This window comes from Nyctereutes procyonoides, unplaced genomic scaffold, assembly GCF_905146905.1.
Source record: "Nyctereutes procyonoides isolate TBG_1078 unplaced genomic scaffold, NYPRO_anot_genome, whole genome shotgun sequence".
NCBI classification, from domain to species: Eukaryota; Metazoa; Chordata; class Mammalia; order Carnivora; family Canidae; genus Nyctereutes; species Nyctereutes procyonoides.
Window position 1 is genome coordinate 32,651,012 of NW_026575051.1, and position 24,083 is coordinate 32,675,094.

The window sequence follows — 24,083 nt, forward strand, 5'->3', positions numbered from 1 at the left end:
CAGCTTCAGCCCAGGGCGGGTTCCTGGAGACCCAGGATCGAGCCCCACATCAGGCTCCCTGCATGGAGCCTGCTTCTCCCTCTGCCTGTGTCTCTGCCTCTCTCTGTGTGTCTCTCACGAATAAATAAATAAAATCTTAATATATAAAAAAAGAATTCATTAGTGAAGCTTGAAGCATAGGTAGGAGTTCTCTAGAGCAAGGAAAAGGCAAATGGAATAGTTGATTTAAATGCAAAAGGGGATGAAATACAAGATGTCTGGGGGACCAGATGGAGTGTATTGTATAACAAAATGAAAAGCAGTGACCATCAGAGGGATAAAAAAGGAAAATAACTTTTTAAATACTGACTGAAGCACAGCTTGGGGCTGAGCACTCAACCAGGAGAATTGCCAAGAAATAACACAACATAAAGAGGTTCCCTTCAAGCATTCAGTTGACAACATGTTTAGTTCACTCTCCCCTAGTAGGGGCACCGTCTGACACCCAAGCAAGCAATCAGTATGGTAGGGAACCTTGATATTTCTGGAAAAATGTTCTCACTAGAAGACCCATCTGAAGTCTCCAGACAAAAGATTAGAGAGGCTAACATCCCTTTGAAAGACTCAGGCTGGCTTAAATAAGACTTTGGGTAAGCTTTTTACTTGGCATTTCCCAGGAAGTTCTGAAGCTCTCTATTTTCTTAGTTCTCACAGTTTATAACTGAAAATTTTAGTCTAATAGAGAAAACAGATTTGGCCCTTTAGTTTAGGTTTTTTTTTTTTTTCTAGGTAAAGTCCTAGGACAACTTAATCTAAATATTTTTTTCTTTCCTCAATTAAAGAAAGAAAAAAAGGGCATGAGATGTAAGCACTTCTTTTTAGTCAAATAAGATTTACCATTTGACCTTAAAGTCTAAGGGGTGAATGCCTGGCTTTATCTGCTAATAAATAGTCATGGTCATATTTACAAAGAACCGAAAATTCTACTGATCTAAATTCTAGTAATTTACAGGCCATATGTCCAGTCTTGTTGTCACCCTCCTCAAATTGTCACAGGAATCCTCAGAGATTCTATATGTGTTACCTCTGATTAACAAAAGTGAAAAGTAGGCCTTGCTGCTGTCATTTGGTTTTTGAGAAGAGGAATAAGAAATTTCAGGTGTAAATTGAGCTGGCAACTGCTGCTTTTTCTGTGTCTCCATTCATTTAGGTTGATTGCTGATTTATCAACAGAGAGAGAGTGATAGAGACAGAAGGACAGTGAGAGGATCATTTATCCAATAGATAATTATTTTACATATTCATGGAATGTTTAGAAAATATTATAATTCATCAGCCAAAAAAAATCAACTTCAAAAAGTAGACATTTGCAAGGCATATTCCTGGATATAAGCAACAGTAAAGAAACCAAGAAATTAAAAACACTCCAAAATATAACTTTTGAACAAAACAGCAAATGAAAAGAGAAATTCATAGAAATGAATGAATAAGAAAATACTTAAGTATTTTCACTAAAACATGTGAAACACAAAAAAGCTGTACCGAGGGTGAAAATAAATAGTTCAAATTGTTTTTATTATAAAAGAGGAAATATAAAAGAAATGTTTATCCTATAAAATAATAAAAAGAGCAATAAATACAACAAAGTAATATAAATACTAAAATTGATGAAGCAGAAAAGTTTTTAACAAAGGATAAAAAAATCCAAAATCTAGTTTAATAAAATGACCAATAAGATAAATAAATAAAACTCAGGGAAAGATTGACTAGAAAGTAGAAATGAGACAAAATAGAAATAAGAAAGAAATTTAAAAACAGAAGTTTGACCACAGATAATGTAAGGAATAGAGAATTCTGGGAGACTACTATGTATAAGTCTAAAGAAGAAGCAAATTTGATAACCCAGAATATGGATAATTTTCTCCAAAAGAATGTAAAAAATTGACAAAGAATAACTGGAAAATATGACTACATTAATTACTATCAAAGCAATTACTGTGGAGATTCAGGATCTACCATTGAATAAAGGATCAGGACTAATTGGGTTTTTCAGCAAGATTTTATCTAGCCAATATTTGAAGATGGGTGATTTTCATGAAGTCAGCATAATTTTAATACGACACCTAACAAAAGATAAAACTATAATCAAATATTACTTATGAATATATATTAAAATATAAAATATTAGCCAATACAATTCAAAGATTCATCAAAAGATGGATCAAGTAGTATAATACTAGAAAGTCAAGGGTCTTGCAAGTTAAGGAATTATATGAACAGAACACATCACATCAATTGAAATATGAAAGTTTATGGTTATGTCAATAGATGCTGAAGCTTTTGATAATATGCACTAATCATTTTTATTAAAAAATCTTCAAGTAGGGACTCCTGGATGACTCAGGAGGTTGAGTGTCTGCCTTTGGCTCAGAGGTGATCCCTGGATCCCAGGATCGAGTCCGCATCGGGCTCCCTGCAGGGAACCTGCTTCTCTCCCTGCCTGTGTCTCTGCCTCTCTGTTTCTAATGAATAAATAAATAAAATCTTTAAAAAAAAATCTTCAAGTAGAGTAGGAATTAATGAAATATTTTTACTAAAACCCAACAGTCAATATTATTTTTTTAAAGGGAAAACTAGGTTAGATATTAAGGAATATTAGGATCTAATGAATCAAATTGCCATCACCTTTGCTTCACAAGAACAATTAAGTTTTATGCATCAGAAGATAAGAGATAAATCTATCCATTTTTACTGAAGTCTAGATTGTATAGTTAGAAAATCTAAGAGACTTTGGTAGGAAAAGACGGTTAGCTGATAAAAGAATTTGGGTAATTGGTTAGATATCAGATATATATTGAAAACACAAGAGGTTTCCTTTATTTTAGAGTTAAACCTCTAGAATTATGAACAGGAAGTATATTAATATAAATAGCAAAAGCAATAAGAATTTTGGGAAAATTTGGATAAGAAAGGAACATGATACGTACAAAGAAAATCAAAGCAAATGAAGCAAGGGCTAAATGAATATAGATACTATTTTCTTAAAAATTACATATTAAAAAGTTCAGTACTTTTTAAAGTTAGTATGTAAATTTAATGCAATGCAAATGAGAATGCTGATATGTCTTAAAATTTGCTTTTAAGTTGGATAAAATTGCTTAAGGTTTTACAGACAAATAAATAACTGGAAATAGTAAAAAAGAATTTTTTTTTAGAAAGAACAATAGTAAGGGTGTACGTGCTTTACAAGATACAACATTCTATAAAGTCACCATAATGCCATAAATATCATATCATATAGTATAATGATATGTGGGGCAAAACCAAGGATATAGAAATTGGTCCCTGAATTTATAAGAATTTAGTTTAATAAATTTTGTATTTCAATACAATGGGAAAGAGTGGATTATCTCATAGATGTGCTGGCACAACTAACTTTATTCATATGAAATATATCTAACACCCTATACAAAAATAAATTCCTGATAGATGAAGGATTTATGTAAAAATCAAAACAAAGCAATAGATATTTTATATTTGCAGTCTAGGGACAAGGATATATCTAACTAAATGTGTAAATCCAGAGACTACAAAGCAGAAGACAGATGTATAAAAATTTAGCATTTCAATTGAAAAGACCATAATCAAAATCAATTAGAAAATTATGGTTCTGATAATATTATAATGTAATTAACAGATGACTAGTAACATTAATACTTTTCAGAGAGTTTTAACAGTTGATGAGAAAAGATCAACAAGTGAATTTTTTAAAGTGAATAAAATGTATGACTATGTAATTTTACTAAAGAGCAAGCCCAAAATATTAACACATATATAAAAGGCTTAGATGCACTAGTAGTCAGTGATATGAAATTTAAAGCAATTATAAACTCTGACTTTACACCCAGCACCCTGACACCTGTTGCTGGATGTGATTCAAGGACAAAGGCATTCCCATACATTGCTTGTGGTATGTGTAAAACAACAGCCTTTTTTGGAAAGCAATTTAGCAACATCTATTCAAAAAATTTTTTAAATGCACCATCCCTTTACCTAGCAATCCCCTTCTTGAGATTCTGATCTATATATAGTAAATCACGTGCCTGTAATGGTGTTTATTGCAGTATTATTTGTAGTGGCAGAAAACTGGAAAGAATGAATAGTCATTAACAGGAGAACACTTGAATAAATTATGGCCCATCTATCAGAGAGTATTATGCAACTATTGAGAGAACAAATTAGAACTAGAGTGGATAATTTAATTTCATTATAGAAGGTAATATTGAGGGAGAAAATAAAAATGCATAATATATACGTATATATATATATATATATAAACTTATTTTTTAAGATTTTATTTATTCATGAAACACAGAGAGAGAGAGAGAGAGAGAGAGAGAGAGGCAGAGACACAGGCAGAGGGAGAAGCAGGCTCAATGCAGGGAACCCGATGTGGGACTCGATCCTGGGTCTCTAGGATCACGCCCTGAGCTGAAGGTGTGCTAAACTGCTGAGCCATCCAGGCTGCCCTATAAACTTATTTTAAAAGCAAAAAAAATGACTATCTATCTTTCTGTCTCCAGTTATGATTATATGAGTTTGGAGAAAAAATTTGGAAAGATACCTACAAGTTGATAACAAAGGTCTGACATCTGTGGAAGGCATAAAAACAAAAAAGTAAGGGAAGGATAGTATGTTTTATTGTTATACTTCATAACTTATATATTGTATTTTAAATTTGTACCTGAAATACTTTATAAATTTTATTTTATTTTAAAATACTTTACAAATTTTATTTTATATTACATTCATAAAATTTATGTATACGTTTATTAATACATTTTATATTACATGAATTCACAGATACATACATATGTTCTGGAATGTATAGCAAATATTTCATAAGAAACATTTTAACATCTATACTGAACTTAGTATTTTATGTGATTACTTTTGGGAATTCATATAAAACTGTTTTAGGTAATTTTTTAATTTTAAAAAACAAGCTCGGGATCCCTGGGTGGCGCAGCGGTTTGGCGCCTGCCTTTGGCCCAGGGCGCGATCCTGGAGATCCGGGATCGAATCCCACGTCGGGCTCCCGGTGCATGGAGCCTGCTTCTCCCTCTGCCTCTGTCTCTGTGCCTCTCTCTCTCTCTGTGACTATCATAAATAAATAAATTAAAAAAAAAAACAAGCTCAAGAGAGATGGATTAAAGATGGGAAAACAGCTAGATAACTTTTACAGATAAAGAAAATCGAATTAGGATCATGACAATGATAATGGCATGATCATGCAAAACAAGAACAATTTAACAAGAATAAAAACAAAAATATACAAAGAAAGAAAGGGAAGAAGGATTCTGTATTCTGATCCAGTGATTCATCTGTCTATGCTTATACCTATACAGCACTGCCTAAATTATATTTTATAAGTATTGTTCTGAAAGCGCTAGTAAGGGAAAGTCCTTCAATTTTTCTCATTAAGACTTTCTGGGGTACCCCAGGCCCTTAGCATCTCCATATTAATTTTTAAATCATGTCAATTTGCACTCCTTCAGTCACATAAAGCCTGCTGAGATTTAGGTCTTTTTTATTGTCTCTTACAATTTTCAGTGTAGAATTCTTACATAGTTTTTATTAGATTGATTAAGAGGCATTTTATGTTTTTAATGACATTTTGAATAATATTAGACTTTAACTTCCAATTGTTTGCTATAGAATATTGAAATACATTGAGTTTTGTTGATTAACCTTGTATCCAGCAACTTTGCTTAATTAATTTTAATAGTTTGTAGATTGTGAATGAATAGTTCTATTTCTTCCTTTCTCATTATTTTTCCTGGGTTTTCTTTTTCTTGTCATAATGCATTGGCTAGGACGTTCAGTACAACATTGAATAGAAATGGCATAATGGACGTCTATATCTTTTCCCTGAATTGAAGGAGAAAGAGTTAACTATTTTATCATTAAATATGCTTTAGGGTTTTGTAGAGAACCTTTATCAGAATAAAAGTACTAAGAAAATAATTTTCTGGGTTTTCCCTTAAATACTCATGGAGATATTTTTAAAATGCTTTTTCTAAAAAAAATAAAAATAAAATAAAATGCTTTTTCTAGTAGTGATGTGATGACAATATGATTTTCCTTCTTTCCTATTAATGTGATGAATTACACTGATTGGTTTTTAAATGTTAAACTAGACTTAGATTCCTAGAATAAAACTCATTTGTTCATGATGTGTTATTTCTTTTTGCATATCAGTGGATTAAATTAGCTAATAGCTTCTTTTTAGGATTTTTGCATCCATGTTTATGAAAAACTTGAGGTATTCCCTTCTTATAATTTCCTTATCAGGTTTTGGCATTACAGTTATGCTGGTCTCATAAGATGAGTTGAAAACTGTGAACTTTTTCCTATTCGCTGAAAGTATATGTATAATATTTGTATTCTTCCTAAGTACTTCTAAGAATTCACAGAAAAGCAAACAGGATCTGAAGGTTTCTTTGTGAAAAAAATTAAATTATGGGTTTAATTATTTTGTCTTGTTTAATTGCTTTGTTTTGTTTCTTCTCAAAATCTGGAAAAATTTTATTACAGGGCTTATATTTATAAAATAAACTACATTCTCTGTTTTTCTATTCAATAGCTACTGATTTTCTTTTCTGAAATAGTAGAATCAATAGATTCACACTTTTATCCCTGCTACTATCTGACTTCAATGAATGATATTATTTTTGTCAGTTTTTACCTTGATATTACTGATATGCTATCCCAGTTATTAATCAATTGGTTTTAAAGACAATGTTTTAATACCTCATCACAAAAGATAAAAGAATTATTATACCCAAATTGCCACTCTTTTTCCTTTCCCTTCTAATTTTTTGATATACAATTTCAAAAGTTTTTAGTATGTGTATTTCTGTTTTGTTCTTTAACCATAATCCCTAATTTTTCTTTTCTTTTCTTTTTTTTTTTTTTTTTTTTTTGTCATACAACTAAGTGGAATCTGTGTTCATTGTCAGATCTGTGTTCATTGTCGCCCTTTACCTACAGCTTCTGTATTCTCCTGGTTGGCTGATGTTTATCTTCTGGTAGTTTCTTCTCAAAAAGGTCATGAAAAATATATATGCGTAGTATGTGGAGAACCGTCCAAATTTTCTTTTACTTGATACTTTAATGACAGTTTAATTGGATTCTCTAGTTCTTGGGACATTCCTTGTTTCCTCGGGGACACTTTAGCCATTGGTCTACTATCCTGAATATTGAATGTCACTGCAGAGCCGAGACCAACCTAAAACCTTTTCCATAGGAGACTGATAATTTTCTTCACTTTAGAAAAGAAATTATTGTAAATATAATAACCAAATTAATAATGTCAGCCTCGTATAAAAACTGATGACATTTGAGGGAAATTTTTGTTTAGGTTCAATTAGGATAAAAAGTCTCCCTATCTAAGGAGTTGGGGTCAAAACAGAAAATACACCTCAAAACATGTCTTTCAGAGAAATAATTATTGTCTTGGGCATTATAATACTTGAAAATGAATACCTCACTTTAAAAATTGTGATAGTACAAGGTTAAAAGTTGTATTTAACCTTATTTTTCTTGTGTTGGATGGTATTGGCATTTTTAGCTTAGTGAGTCCATTTGTAGCCAGGTTCTATCAGTGGAAGAGATGCTAAATAAATCAATGGAGATTGACAAATGCCAACACAGAGGTATTATAATAATTTCTTTACTCCTTCCTCTGAATAGGAACAGCCTTCCTGACATTTATGGTGCCATGGTCCAATGTGAGTTCCACACCATTAGAAAAGGAGACAAAGGAAAAGAGAAGACTCAGATTTTGCATTTAGATCTATTGGAGAGATAGCTTAATCAGAAAAATCCTTAAAAGTGAGTATAGAGAATGGAAAGTAGAGACATGGAATCTCAGTCCCCTTCATCGTTACTGAACATCTCCGAAAGTTCCTTAAATTTTTCTTTTTCTGCAAAATTGTAAAAATTTCCTTTATTTCAAAAACTTCACTTAAAAAAGTCTCTTCTGGGAGTCTTTGAAAGTTTAGGCCATTTAAAAATGCATATTATTAATTTTCTTGAGTTAATAGCCATTATGGTCTAGCAGTGTATATAATATATATCAAGGGACATCTTAAAAAGCATATTATCATAAAATGCATATTTAAGGACTTTCTACCGTCATAAATTGAATTTAATAGATTATAACAACTCCAGTGGGCCCATTAGGGTCTTTGGAAAACACAGTTCAGGGCCTTGTTAAAACATATATTCTCTTCATGTCATATCCTACTTAGGGAGTTTGCTCTAGTGGCCTAGAGCTTGAATATGTTTGTCTTGCTTAGTTAAGAAAAATAAAAATAGAAAAGTAAATTTTTTTCAGCAACATAGGAATAAAGCAAATTTTATAATTAATTACAATGTTTTTAGTTTCAAATGACATACAAAGAAAAGTGTCAATTAAAAGTAATAGGTGCCAATAAAAGTTTTTAAAGACATAAGTTATTTATGTATAAAGAAGTCCTTTTTTATGTGTCAGGGCATGTGAGGGTATATGTGTTTCAGTTTAAGATGAGGTTATTAATTGCTACTTATCAATGGATATACTTTAATGAAAAACATTTAATATAAAATACTTTGTGTTTTTCATATTCTTGTCTGTAGACTGCCTACATCATAATTCCCTGGGTGCTTAAAATGCCTTCACCTGAGTCCCACCATAGATTTACTGGATCAGAAGTCTAGACATGTACCTTGGAAGTTTGCACATTAATCAACTCCCTCAGAGATTCTTGCACAATAAGGAAAATTTTAGAGCAGTAGTTATTTTAATTGATAAACCTATCCACATAAGGTGGTCAATACCTAGAATCCTATCTAGACTGAATTCTGGGCATACAGTCTGACTGCAGAGTGTATGCTAGAACTCCTTTAACATTCTTCAAGGAATACTTATTTTGAGGCTCAGTGTTTGGGCATCTACCTTGACTCAGGGTGTGATCCCGGAGTTCCAGGATCGAGTCCCACATCAGGCTTCATCCATGGAGCTTGCTTCTGCCTCTGCCATGTCTCTGCCTCTTTCTCTGCATCTCTCATGAATAAATAAATAAAATCTTTAAAAAAAGGAATACTTATTTTGAAACTAGTCCTTATCTGTACTACACACTTCAGACATATAAGAGGCCACCAAGTTTTGTGGCTCTAATTCTGAGTCACTGAGCTCTAACTTTGTAGTAGCAGCTGGGAAATTAATATAGAGGAGTGATTTGAATGCAATTGTCCATTAGAAATCCTCTCCACTGCTAAGACTTTGGGCATTTTTAAAAAATCATTTTGACATTCGAGATCAAAAGGCATCACCCTAGAAGTGTCCACTCAAGGCCTGTGGATGTTCAGCAATAATAACCAACTGTTATCTACAGCGCACCACTGGGAACACCAACACAGAGCACAACAACAAAAACCCTCTATCGTGTTCTTTCATTCTATATTCTTCCTCAGAAATGAAAATATTAAAAAATGGAATTATATTATTTACTAATAACTCAGTCTCTTAAATTAGTTCCCCCCATTTTCCCTCATTTTAGAAGTACAAACAATAGCCTCTTGACCCAGGGAAAATTAAACTTATCTGTGACCCAGATATAAGGCTTATATTGAAGGAAAATTCATTTGCTACTGAGAAGCGTCAGCTCTGATGGTTGAAATAAATTTAAAACAAATGTCATGCTGATGGCTTAAAGTCCTCGCAAGGATTGCCTGGTTACTGGTTTCTTGAACAGAAAAGTGGTTTAACATAGAGTCATCTAGAGGTGCTTTTATGTGCTTGTGCACGTTTCCTAAAGTTAGAGACTTTCAGTATCACCATTTACATTATAGCCCCTCGGTTCACTGGCTCCTAAAACTTGGATCTAGCAAAATGCCTCCCAGCTATGCTTAACTGCCTTGTGAGGTTGGTTCTTGATTGTTGATAAGGATCCCCAGCTATGCTTACTTAGGAGCCCTCTGGCTAATATTCCTCTTTCTCCTATAGAGAACCCCTTCTGGAATAGAGTTGTTAATACCATAAAAGTGACTATAAAATCTAGTCAAGTAGTGGGCTTTCTCAACCCAAGATTGCAGTAAATGGAAAATGAAAAATTTGAAATGAAGTATAAACATTGAGTTCTGACATGGGAGGAATAAACTGAGTAAGTAAAAAGTATAATTATTTGGATCTTTGAAAAGCTTTATATGAAATAATCTGATTCATCTAGGTTCTGGGAAAGACTCAGAAACAGTTTGCTGTTGGCCTTGCTGTGGGAAATAGATCTTTTAGTTTTTAGAGTTTTTCAACTTAAATTAGAAATGATTTAAACATGCAAAAGTGCAGCATTCTTGCAGTTTCCTTTCTCTACTCCTGTAGTTTCATTCCCAATTAACTGCAGCCCTACCTATGGGTAGTTTATAGCATTCAAGGCAGGTAAAAACTTATATGTTATTTCCTGTATTTCTCATACCAGATAGCTCTAACAATTCAATAGTGAATCATGACCCTATCACTATTTGAGTCATACAGGCCAGAAGATAAAGATAGCACAGTCTAAATAAAGTAGGATTGTATGTCTGAATTATCTGAAAATGGTTTTCTATCCTCCACTTCAGAGTTTGCTTTTGAGATTTGGCTTTTCCTAGTTGGTTCCCAAATAAGACAGTAAGAAAACAAACCGTCCTCACTACTGATAAATAAACACTGTACTGGGATCAGTTTGGGAGATCAGAACACTGCTTATGAAAAGATTCCTCACATTTCTTATATCTCTTCATGAATCAGACAAGAGAGTTTATTGAGTTCTGTGCTAGATGCCCTGGAGGAATTTTGCAAAGTAGAAGACAGTGGAGATCCTAATACTTACTGTTGGAGATTCAAACCAACCTTGGCACTCTCAATTTGTCTTAGTTCAATTATCACCTCTCAGGATGATTCCCAAATCTATAACCTACGCCTGCATTCTTTCCTGGTCCACTTTCCACAACTACCCCCTAGACCTATCCTCCCAGATTTCTTTATTTCTTTAGTTCAGTATGTCCAAAGCAAAACCCTTCTTTCCTCTCACATCTGCTTCTCTTCCTGCATTTGCTGTTTTCTATCTGTGGTGAGTACCTACCTCACTTTGTTCCTGAGCTTTGCCCGGGCCCCAAACTTGTAATTTTTGTTAACTCTTGTTTCTCTCTTGTATCTTGCTTCTGTCCCATGTTATTTCTCATAGCTGCCCATCTTTTATATTCCCATCCTATTAACCTAAGCTCCAGCCCTCCTTGCTTCTGCCTAGATGGATAGAGTAGCTCCTAACTGAATTCCTGTCTCTAATCTCTCCTCTCCAGATAACATGTCCTACATACCCAGCTCTGTTAATCTCCAAATGTCCAGTGTCAGTCTTCTGCTTAAAAAGAATTGCTGACTCCCCAGTGGCTATAGGAGGATGTCCTGACACCCCTAACTTGCCCTTCACAGTCTCTTACAATCTCATCTGACTTTCTTTCCAACTCCATTTCACTTGTTCAGAATCCTGTGTTTTACCCAAACCAACTTGCTGGTCCTTTTAATTGTGCCTTTACTTTTACCTCTATCTTATTCTGAAATAGCCTCTTCCATTTCTTTTGATCTGGATCTTGTCTAAAATATGCCAGTAATGATCTTGCAAATAATTAAGTGCAGAATTAAATATACACTAAAGTTTAAGAACTTGAGCTCTAGAACAGGACTGCCTGAGATCAAACCCTGGCTGCACCACTTAATTGCTGTGTCAAGATATTTTACCTTGCCCTACCTCAATTTCCTCATCTAGAATGTGCAGACTATAGTAGTGCCTGATCCCTAGCTGTGGTGAGGTAAATGAGTTAAAGCTCTGAGAATAGTATCTCATGCACATAAGATATTCTATAAATGTTAGATATTAGTTGTGAACAAATCACTTTTGTCTTCATTTCCAGGGTTTTACCTATGAAGAAATCTTTACATAGAAATCAAAAAGTTTAACTAGGAATATGTGTAAATAACATATCTCTATATTTGTGGAGATGAAAAAACATACTTCACTTATGTTTATATAAAATAAAGAACCTGTACTCAGGTATAATAAAGAAGTTATTAGGGACAGTTTCAACAAAGGTAAAGTATATAGTATAAGATAATGAATCCCCATGTATGTACCAGCTGGCTTCAACTGGTATGGACATGGCCAGTCTTGTTCCAGCTAGACCCTGTCCTATGTTATATTGAGGCAATTCTAGACAGCATATGCTTCATCAGTTCAGTATGCATCTAAATGACAAGAGCTTTTCATACATAATTATTACACCATTATCACACTTAAAATTTTAACAATTTCTTAATGTCATTATTCATTGGATATTCAGATTTCCAATAAGATCATAAAAGCTATAACATTTCTTTAACGATTTGCTTTCATCAGTGTCCAAATAAAGCACACAAATTCCAGTTGGTTGCTATGCTTTTGAGGGTCTATTTATCTGTAATATTCTTCTCTATCCCTCTGTCACTTTGTTGTTTGTTTTCATTATATTACTTGTTGTGGAAGCCATGTTGTTTGTTTTGAGGAATTTTCCAGTCTGGATTTGCTGATTACATTTCCATGGAGTAGTTTAATATGTTTATATCTTCTCTGTGTTTACTTTCAATGGTAGTTAGATCAGATTTAGGTATGTTTTTGGTAAGACTACTTTATAAGTTCTGTCAGAAGCAAAAAATGTCTGGATATTTTTCTGTGATGATAGCAGCCATTGGTCATCAATACCATATCCATTAATTCATTTAAGGTTGTAAAATATTTTAATTTTATTCCCTCTCCATTTATTAGCTATAATATTTTTATAAGGAGGAACTTCACCTCACCTACTCTCTGATTACCCAGTGGTATGGTTCACATATGCATATATATTTTTTATATGACTTGAGAGTAAGTTACTTAAATAACAGCCCTTTAACCCTAAATATTTCATTATGTATTTTCTCTTATTCTTTTATATATTCTCTTAACCACAGTATAGTTATAAGTTTCATAAGCTTATATCAATTCATTATATATTTTTATCTTAATAAAAATAAGTAACATTTATGGGCAGTTTATAAACACCTTTCACAGGCAACATCTCAAAATAATGCCAAGAGATAGACAGTATTATTAGGCCAAGTTGATTGATAAGAAAACTGAAGCTTAGAGAGATTGTGATTTTACTGATGTTAAATTCTTTGCTCTTTACATCTTGCTAGCTGTAATTGAGTGAGACCTCCTAGAAAATTTTATAGAAGAGTTAATGTCAAAACAAGCAAAGAAGAAACCTCTCTGGTCCTTGCATCCTAGTCAGAGAAAGAACAAATCACTGAACCTAGCAGTTGAGATTTGCCTGTGGTGACTGTGGAGAGTTTCCTCCTAGATCTGTAATTCTCACTGGGTCCTGGGCAGCAGCTGCAATAGACTGAGCTGTGTCTCCCAGATGAGAATAAGGTTTCATCTCCTTTCTTCATCAGCAAAATGAAATAAAATGACAAATTTTGAAAAAGGCCTGAAATACCATTGCAAACATTGCTATAATTCAGAAAATTTTACATTAGTACACAGCTGATTTGGCAGTTTTGAGAATTCATTCTAGTTGTGGCACTGGTTTCAAATCAGCCTGAGAAACTGTCATTTAAAATGCCATTATTTTACTCAGAATGCCTCCCGATGATATTTCATTCACAAGACATTTGTGGGAGACCTACTATTTACCTCTGGCTGTGCATCTGAGAATGGGTAGACCAGTCACATGATTTTGAGGAATGGGCCTGTATTAGCATATCTCACATCCTGCCCATTCTCATGCCCTGCCCCTGCTTTTTCCATCTCCTCAGATATCACCTTAGGACCAGCTTTCCCAAGAAGACATCCTCTTGGTATATCACATTACCCAGGATTTATTTCTGCTATGTTGTGTCCTTCCTTTTTAAAATCAAATGTTCTCTTTCTCTGACTGACTTATTTCACTTAGCATTATTATATTCTCTAGGTCCATCCACTACCACTTGATTACACTCATATGTGTAATTTAATTTAAATGAGCAAAGGGGGGAAAATAAGAAAGAAAGAGAAAGCAAGAAAGAGTAATTATAGAGAACAAACTGATGGTTGCCAGAGTGAGGGGTGTGGGGGAGTGATGGGTTGAAATAGGTGATAGGGATTAAGGAGGGCTCTTGTCATAATGATGTATGGAAGTGTTGTCACTATATTATACCCTTGAAACTAATATTGCACTATATGTTAACTATACTGGAATTAAGATAGAAACTTAAATAAAAAATAACAAAATTTTAAAAATAGGAATGAGGAAAAAGCAAATCAGGTATTCTCCCTCCACCTCTTTCTCCCCTCAACTAATCTGAAAATACTTTATGTCTTATTTGTCATTCCTAATGTAGTGACCACAATTTTAAGCAAAGTGGGAAAGGATAGGCTACAGGTTACCATCTTGCCAACATGATACATTGAAAACATTTCAATGGATACATTAATTGACTGTTATGTGTTAGTATCTATAGAACTCATGACAACAGTTCTTTGAATGTCTCCTTTGTCCCAGTAACACAAAATCAATTTCTGTGAAGCTTGGAAGTTCTGGCACTACGTTAGCAATTCCTAAAGGTTTCACCTTCTACAAAAGAGTCTTGAATTCTAGACTCTGTATGAATGTCAATTGAGTGGCTTTTCTGTTAGCAAGTAGTGGTAGACAAGACTAGGAAAACTTAATAGTGGATGACTTGAATGAACTTATATAAAATCGTCTGTTTGTTTAACCAGGATTATCCCATCAGTTAGTTAGCAAATCAAAGATAAGATCATTTGTTGGTTATTTTGAGCTCCAAGGATTTTCTAAATTCTTTAATTATACTAAAATTATTCTAAGTAATGGACAGTAACAAGATCTTGGAAATGGTTTGTGACACATCAGTGAGAATATTTCTTAAAAGAGGATATGCTCTTCACATATGAAAATTGAACCGAATTAAATTTATAATCTATAATTATTTATCTGCATTTTTAGTTGCTAAAGGAAATTGATATAAGCTGATTATATTGAAATTGATATAAATTTCTGTAGAAGTTATTTTATTAGATTAAGTTTTTTCTCACCCTTGGAGAGATAACTTAATTAGGTTTATGTCACAAATACAATTAGGTGAGTAATCTTGATTCTAATCCATTTAGATAAAAGAATTTTGAACAATTTGTGACATAAATTCATTTATCAAGACAATCTCTTTGAGACTTTAAAAGCAGAGGCATTTCTCTCAACACAAAGTTGTCTCAGCCTTTATCTCTGTTCATCTTAATGGCCTTATGGAGTCTGATTTTAAAAGAACCTGGGTAAATGCACCTTACATATAAATTATTTTATCTCTAGCAGTGTAATAATACTAATTAGGTAGGTTTAGAAGTTATTTGCTTTTATCAGTTAAAAATTCAAGAGGTCAGTAATGGCAAAGATTCGCACAGCTATAGAGACAGATGTGTGATTAGACTCAAGCCTCCTGTTTCCAAGCACCAGATTCTGTTCACTTGATCACAGTTAGAACCTTATGCTCTGGCTTGAAAGTTTTTGAAAATCTATCATGTTTCTTAGCCTATATTTAGCTTCCAGAAACATAATCCATAAACATGGCACTTCTGTGTCATCATCTCATCAATAACAACAAAACATTAAATTGATATGTATTGTGAGACATAGTACAATGATAAATCTTAATCACAGATATCCTTTAAGTTACAAAAGGATTTTTTATTTAGAAAAGGTCCATTTTATAACTGTTTTCTTTAGTTTATATATGTTATTAGTAGTATACTATATACATATTTTTAAAATTTTCAAATTTACAACATTTATCCAAAGGGGCTTTGCTTAAAATGATATTCCTTAACTTATTGATTCTTAACAGTAATAGAAAACAAGGCATTTTAATGATTTAAAGTATTGAAAAACCCACTATATCATAAATGTATGTGAAACATTTAAACCTTTATCATTTACAAAAGAAATGTTTAAATTGTTTCTAATCTGTATCAAGTAGATTTACTTTCATACCAATAGACCAGAGAATAACACAAATCAGATAGTCTCTACACTAAAACTTATTTTGTTAAAAATTTGCACTTACATATAATACATATATATATTAGTATTATGTATGTCACATAGATATAGCATAAAATATATATATATAGGATAGAAGGATAACTGGTAAACTATACACATATATAGGAGAAACCTAAACAATCCCAGCAAAAAGAAAAATAAAAAAAAAGATGAGAAAGACTGTAAGAATAAATGTTCTCTCCAACCTACCTACAGATTGATCAGAAAAGGTTAGAAGTCCTGTCCATTTGAAGTGCTAGAACATAACTTCTATCCAAACCACTGGATGATGACTATGCTATCCAGACACAGTAGTGATCCTAAGGAAGCCAGTTTATATCCAGTTTATGTGAGCCCCAGTAGGAGGGGAGAGAGATAAACACCATCCAAAAACCTCCCAAATTTGATGAAAAAATATTAGTATATTCATCCCAGATAGGATAAACATAAAGAGAACCACATCTAGCCAAACTGCTGAAAACCAAAGGAAACAGTAAATTTTGAAGCATCAGGAGAAAAACATTTCATCATGTGCATGGAATCACAATAAGAACAATGGCTAATGTCTCTTTAGAAACAGTGAAGAATAGAAGCAATAGAATGACATACTCAAAAAGAAATTGTCAATTAAGAACTCTATATCCAGTGAAACTATCTTTCACATATAAAGGCAAAAAGAAAGATATTTCCAGATAACAAAAAATAAAATGAGTTCTTTGCTAGCAGACATGACCCACATGAGTTTCTAAATGAAGTCTTTCAGGCTGAAATATCCATAGGAAGGAACAAAAAGCACTGGAAATTGTAAATATATGGGTCAATGTAAAAAATGCTGATAGATATTCACATATAGATATATAATATATAGAGTATATTCTCTTAATTTCTTTAAAAGCCTATTTTTAAAGGAAAACTTTAACACTGTACTATTAGGTTTATAACAAAGGGATGTAACATACACGTCATATATAATGTATATGACAGCAGTAGTACACAGAAAGGGGAAGGTAATGGAGCTAAAGTTGACAAAGTCTACTGAAATTAAGTCAGCGTTAATTGGAATAGGTGGTGATAAGTTAAAAATGCATATTGTAAATGCTAGAACAATTACTTTTTTTAAAATCTTAAAGACTATTCAGAAAACTAAAATAGTATGGTAAAAATGTCTTTTGAACAAAATGAAGGCAGTAATGAAAGAACAAAGGAATGAAAAAGATATGAGACTTAGAAATCAGATAACAAAGTAGAAATTTCTGTCTAACCCAATGTCGCAAAGGATTTCTTCTTTGTTCTACAGTTTTTAGTTTTGCATTTTACATTTGAGTCTAAAATCTATCCAAGTTAATTTTCATTTTTACACAGATATCCACCATACCGAAAATTACATTAAATGTGATCTTAAAGTCATATAGAGGTACAAATGACCTGGTAAAGCCAAAGCAATTCTGAAAACAAGCAACCAAACAAAACCTGAAGGACTAATATTGCCTGATTTCAACATTTATCATAAACTAACAAGAAAGTTTACTGTTCACAAAAGGATAGACAGACCAATGGAAAAAACAGAATCCAAAAATTACTATATATGATAACTTATTTTCAAGAGAGATACAAAAATAATTCAGCAGATGGTATATAGTTTTTTTCAACAAAACTCCTGAAACAATTAGGTATTCATGTAAAAATTTTTTAATCCATATCTCTCACATTATCTATAAAATTTACATTTATCCATTTATATTTGTCTATTTATAAATAACTAAATTTATTTGTAAACTTAGATACAACACTAAAAGGAGAATTCATAAAAGAAAAAGTTAATATATTAGGGTTTACCAAGTCCCTATGAGATCAAAGTGAACAAATAATATGAGATAATAAGAAGAGTTCTTTGACCCTGTGAAAGTCACATATATCATCTGAGTTGATTATTTATCATCAATAAAGGGGGATGAGAATACCCATTTGTAAGGTTATTGCTAGAATTAAAATGAACCCTTATTATGTATAGCACTTGGCACAGAGTCTGGCATATAATAAGATGTATATTACAGAAGCTAGTATATTATTGATAGTATCTATTGAAATATCTACCTGTATTGTGGATAATAATGGATTCATTCAAACTCTATAAAAGGGTTCCATTAGTTACCTAATGTAGTATTTTGAATACCAAAACACAATTCTGTTTGGAAGAACATTAACTTTTGGAATAATTCTGAAATTAGGTTCACCAAAGAATGGGTATTAGAAAAATCTTAAATGTAATCTAATTTCCATTTATCCTCTTTCCTTTGCTTGAGATTGCATTTAAGTTTGCATCAGACCAGAATGATTTATTGTATTTTCAAAGAAACTTCTAGAAATGTTCTTTTGGCTTTGTTTTTTACTCTTTTTTGCTTTTGAAATTATCCAAACATTGAAAACAATCCTAATGCATTTACTTTCTAACAACCTCTGATGTCAAATCAGTTTTCTTTAATTCTAGTTTAAATCTTTAATGCTGTAGTTTTCTTTTTACGGACATTCTACTCAATGGAGAAGAAGAGAACAGCTGGTCACTATTGTCAAAGTTCTTTTGTTTGGGACTTATTAAGTATGCAACTCTTGAATTTCTTTCTTTTTTCTGTCTGCATACACAACTCCCACTGGTTTTTTTGGAGGATGGTAGAATTTGCAATGTAGAGGCCCTAAAACTCACCTAGTGCTAGAGTATAACTTGATGAATGGATACTATTTAAAATATTAATCGTCAAGTAGCATTTCTTTTATATTCCTTGTAATGAATGGCCTGCTTTATTTATGCTCAGTTACCAATTGGATATTATTCTTTTTCTTATAAATGATAAAAGCTCTTTGCATTTTAGTGATGTTAACTACTAAGCCACCACATAATACTTTTTCCCATCTTGTAATTTGCCTTTTAGTTTAGTTTATAATATTTTTGCCTTATCAGTCTATAATTAATATTTTGTCAAATATGTTTTCCCTATTCTCAATTTCTTCTTTTGGTTTCACACTTAGAGTCACCTTACTCATCATGAGCTCTGAGCTATGTTCACTTGTATTTTTTTCTGTTCCTTTAATATTTTTAAGTGAGCTCTTTAACCCATCCAGAATTAGCTTCAGTGCAGGATTGCACATTTAATCCTAGTGAAGTTCATGTTGTTTATTACAGCACATTGCTTCAGTCTGTTGTAACATTCCATATCATGAGTCTGTTGCATATATAATGATGGTGTGTAATATATCAGTGGTCCTCAACTGGAGGCAATTTTACTTTCAATGGAAAATTGGCACTATCTAGAGACGTTTTTATTTGCCAGGACTGAGGGTAGCCAGGGTAGAGAGAGACTGAGTAGAAGCCAGGGATGAGGTTAAATATCCTACAATATACAGGATAGCCCTCTTAACAAAGATTTGTCAATAATGTCAAGATGAAGAGACCTTAATAGATGAGGGAGAGGGAAAAATCCATTGGTTACTATTCTTCTCCCAGTTACCTATTCCCCAACAGTAGTATTGCCAAAGCCATGTTTCTGTTTCCTATTCTGAGGAACACTGGAAGAGACTTTGCCTCCTGCTTGGCAGAAATCCAGATATACTCTGCATTTTTAAATCATCTCTGGACTATTTCAAAAACAAATGAGCTGAATCATTTTAGAGTTTTAGAGCATAGACCCTCGAGCCATGTTGCCTGAGCTGAAGCAAGTTCTGCCTCTAAGTAGTTGTGTGACCCCAAGCAACTTATATAGCCTTTCTGTCTTGAGTTTCCTCATCTGTAAAATGAGAGTAATAGTCCTATACTTACCCTGGATTGTCACAGAATTACAAGATGCTTAAAGCAATGTTTAACATGTAGTAAACATGATAGGATTTGTTAACAATGATAGTAGAGTGAACAACTTGGTTTTTGTGAGCCTTATTTGATCATAGTGACCTGTACTTGCTTTTTTATATAATTATACTTTTAAAAATCGATTGCAGACTTTTGGGAGTGATCAAATGAAGCAGCATGTTTCTTCCGTAGCCTTCTGCTACATCTCTTATCCTCTTCCTGTGCAGCATAAACCCCATCAGATGATCAACTCTGTTCTGTCTGTACATATTCTTAACTTTTATTACCACTGTCAAGCTTGCAGATTTCTTTATAGGTGTTTATCTCTTTAATATGTAGTTGCTTATTTTTTTCTCCTATGTAAACCATTAATTTTGAATAAAGATGATATTCATTTTTAGTTACATTCTGAAAGTTGATGATATATCCATAGAATTATACTTGTCTCTATGTGCCAGAAATTTCAATGCATGCTATTAATGTGTACTGAATGCATTTTGTGTCATCATGAAGACACCATGTTGTTTCTTATTCTGCTTTCTAGATGATATTTTCTTCTGTGTATTTCTGATACTCTTAATTCCCATTTTGCTTTTTTGTCATATATAACATCCTCTGGAATAGCACTGTTCAATGGAATTTTCTGTAATCATAAAAGTGTTCCAATCTGCACAGTCCAATAGTATAGGCACCATTCAGCACTTAAATGTGATTAGTACAACTGAAGAGCTGAGTTTTAAATTTTATTTAATCTTAATTAATTTAAAGGTAAATAGTCACATGTGGCTGGTGGCTACAACCTTGAACAGCACAGATCTAGACTATTTTCTCACCCTTCCATTTTCAGTTTAAAATTTTCAGCTTTATTTTAACTTGAACCTATTCCAATGTGTTTGTATATGTTTTAGTTTATCCTACATATTATATATATTATGTTCTAGTTATTAAGTTATTTTTGCTTCATATCCTGTGTTTTCAATAGTATAATAATACATAGTCATAGATTATTTCAATATCATAATACATAGTCTTAGATGAATACATAGTCTTAGATCTAGTAATATATAGTCTTAGAGTGTATAATGTATTTTCTCATAAAGTTAGATACTTGCTTTCCCTTAGGCTTTTTTTAATGTATAAAATAATAGTATTCACTACAAGAAAAAAATAAAGGGAAAGGAACAACAGAATAAAGAAGAGAATAAAAATGATCCTAGTGGCACAAAGCAGAGATTACTACAAACACTACCACATATACACACACTGTGTTATATGATAGACCTAGCAACTTGGATGAGTTCTTTATATGCATAATATATTATTTTATTTTTTAGCATTTTATTGATTATACAGATAATACATGTTTGTTTTAAAAAATTAAAAAACAAGAATATAGTGAAGGAAAAAAAATTACCAATAATCACAGAGCCCATAGATTAACTACTTCTATTGTTCTGGTTTGTCTTCTTACAGTATTGTTTCTAAGACCCATCATAGGTGAATACATAAGTTGGTGGACAAGTAGGTAGGTAGATAGTTAGGTAAAAAGGTATTTAATTGGTTTTGAATTATGCTACAGATGTGCAGAATTTGCCAATAAAAGTATACATATTTCAGATGATAATCAAAAATATATGTCACTATGGGTACGTATCATAAACAATTGGTCATTTTGAGCATTTATAACTTTAAATTAATAAAATAGATATTTGTTAGCATTAATTCATTAAATTTGTCAGTTCCTTTAATTGTATCATACTTTTCATATCATAAGAATTTTCCTGTAGTATAAAGTAAAATTCATAAACATAATTTTAACAGCTGTATTATAGTCCATTATATCTAAATACTATAATTTATTTAATCAGCTCCTTTTTATTGGACATTTAGGATATTTCTCCTTCTTACTGCTATAAATAGCATTCCACTCTACAATTTAGTGCCTAAAACTTTTCATGTCTGATTATTTCCCTAGGATACATTCTTAGAAGCAGAATTACTGGGCCGAATTAAATGAACAGATTTAAGACTCTTGATATATTTTGCCAAATTGCCTTCCAGAAAGTTCTTTGTTGCTTATAGAAGAAAATAAATAATCCTTGTTCTATTTCTACCCTTTAATCATTTTTATACAGCTTTTCTTTGAACCTTTAAACTTGTCTTTGGTTTTAGGACTCAGAATTGTTTTTTTAATAAATGTTTCAGGGGATTAGCAAAGTAATCACATTGTTATAAATGCCCCGACAAGGTAACTCTCTTGTTTTTTCTTAGTAAAGGTTCTCAGGATATAACATTTTTCATTGTATAAATTGTTTCTTTCTAGGGTGAACAAGGAGAAAAAGGAGATCCAGGTCCGGCTGGCATTAATGGACAAAATGTAAGCCTAACTTGTTTTTCTAATACTCTGTTTACATTTTGCCACAGAAATATTTTGACTGTCTAAGGGTATGAAGACTTTACTATCTATGGAAGAACTGGCCACAATCAAGGCAAAATCAAGAATCAAGGCAGTGTTTTACATGGTTCCATGTTCTTAGTGTCATCATGGGTTGTCCTTTGGGTTTATATATTTCATATTGCGTCATCTTTAACAGAGCTTTCTTTTTTTGTTTCTGGATTGCATTTTTTCTTGTCTTCCTTTGTCTTTTTTCTTCTTACATACATTCTCATGTGGTCTGTGTTCTTACCCATGGTTACTCTTCATCTTTTTTTCTTTTTGTCACTCTTCTTATTAAATCAAAGTTCCATCTACTAAAGGATCTGCATGGGTGGGATTGCAATGATGAAAAGAAAAGGAGAAGGGGAGGGAAGACTTGTATCTCTGTGTTACTCCTTTTCCACCACACCAGGTCATGGGCCTCAGGGATACTATTGCCTGTAACATTCTGATGTTCTAGCATCTCCTCTTCTTTCCCTTAAAGTAACAATCCCCACCCCACCCCCACCCCCTGAGCTTTACTTTGATTCTTATGGTAAAATTTGAAGATTACCCCAAATCTGGGTTTTTCTCTGAAATATATACTAATCTACTGGTCATCAAAATCACCATTTACTGTAGATATACTAACCTTACTGGGGAAAGTGACCACCATGAGAGTTACTTTTTCCCAGTTTTCTTTTTCACTTTCGTAAAAATGTTTTAGAAAGTTCTGAGAGGCTACACTATTTGCTTTATAGATAAAAGAAAAGGAAACTAGATTTGGTCCCCTAATGCCTTCGAGGCATATGAAACCCATCTTGTATGCAGTAGATCACTACTACTTTGTGGACAAAGAAGGATACCTGGGTGTGGAGAAGAAATATCCCAAAAAGGAAAAAAAGGGTTAACCCCAGGAATTAACCCTATAGTCAACACTGGATTGAAGTTCTGACCCCTCACAGCTTTACTCTCTTATTACTTCCTGAGGAGCCCCGTTCATATATTTTATATGACTCTCATTCTTATTCCTTTCCCCTTTGAAGTGATTATTCTATATGAGAGGAAGGGAACTGGTACCTAGGGCTTGTAGCTGGAGGAATCTCTGCAATCTTCTCTAGTTCTTTACAATGCATCAAGACATTGAATGTCACACCTGTTGGCCCATACACTTAAACAGAGCATCTGATTCATCTCCCTTCCCCACCAGTGGAAGTACCTGGTATCATAGTAAGAGCTCTGGTGTTAAAACCCAGAGCCCACCATGTCCAGTTCTGTCACTAGCTAAGAAAATCACTTCTATGTGTGTAGAGGATGGGCTTAGAATGTAAGGTCGCCATCACTATGATGTCCTATAATTTTATTAAAAAAAGATATTTTTAACATTACAAACTTAAGGAGCAGCACACAAACTTGATGAAAGTTGAAGCATCCATTCAGGTTATTGGAATTCATTCCTACTGCATATAAGGAAATGAAGGAATAACAAAACAATACAGCTGGAGCCAGAGTATGGAAAGTGCTGTATTTGAGGATGTTTGCCCTCTTTCCTCTGAACAGTGGGGAGACGTCATCCAAGCTGTGCTTAAATGAAGATTAGCTTTACTGTGTGTTGTGTAAAATGGATAAAATTCAGACCTTTGCCTATATTTGTTTTTCTAT

General features: G+C 32.8%; 1 protein-coding gene across 1 annotated transcript in view; it reads left to right on the plus strand.

The window, feature by feature from the left end:
• The window catches only part of COL19A1 (collagen type XIX alpha 1 chain), a 303,786-nt gene that overhangs the window by 102,302 nt on the left and 177,401 nt on the right, over nt 1-24,083 (plus strand). The window contains exon 12 of the mRNA XM_055329613.1: nt 22,329-22,382. Within this exon, the coding sequence (XP_055185588.1) occupies nt 22,329-22,382 (54 nt within the window). The remainder of the gene's footprint in view (nt 1-22,328; nt 22,383-24,083) is intronic.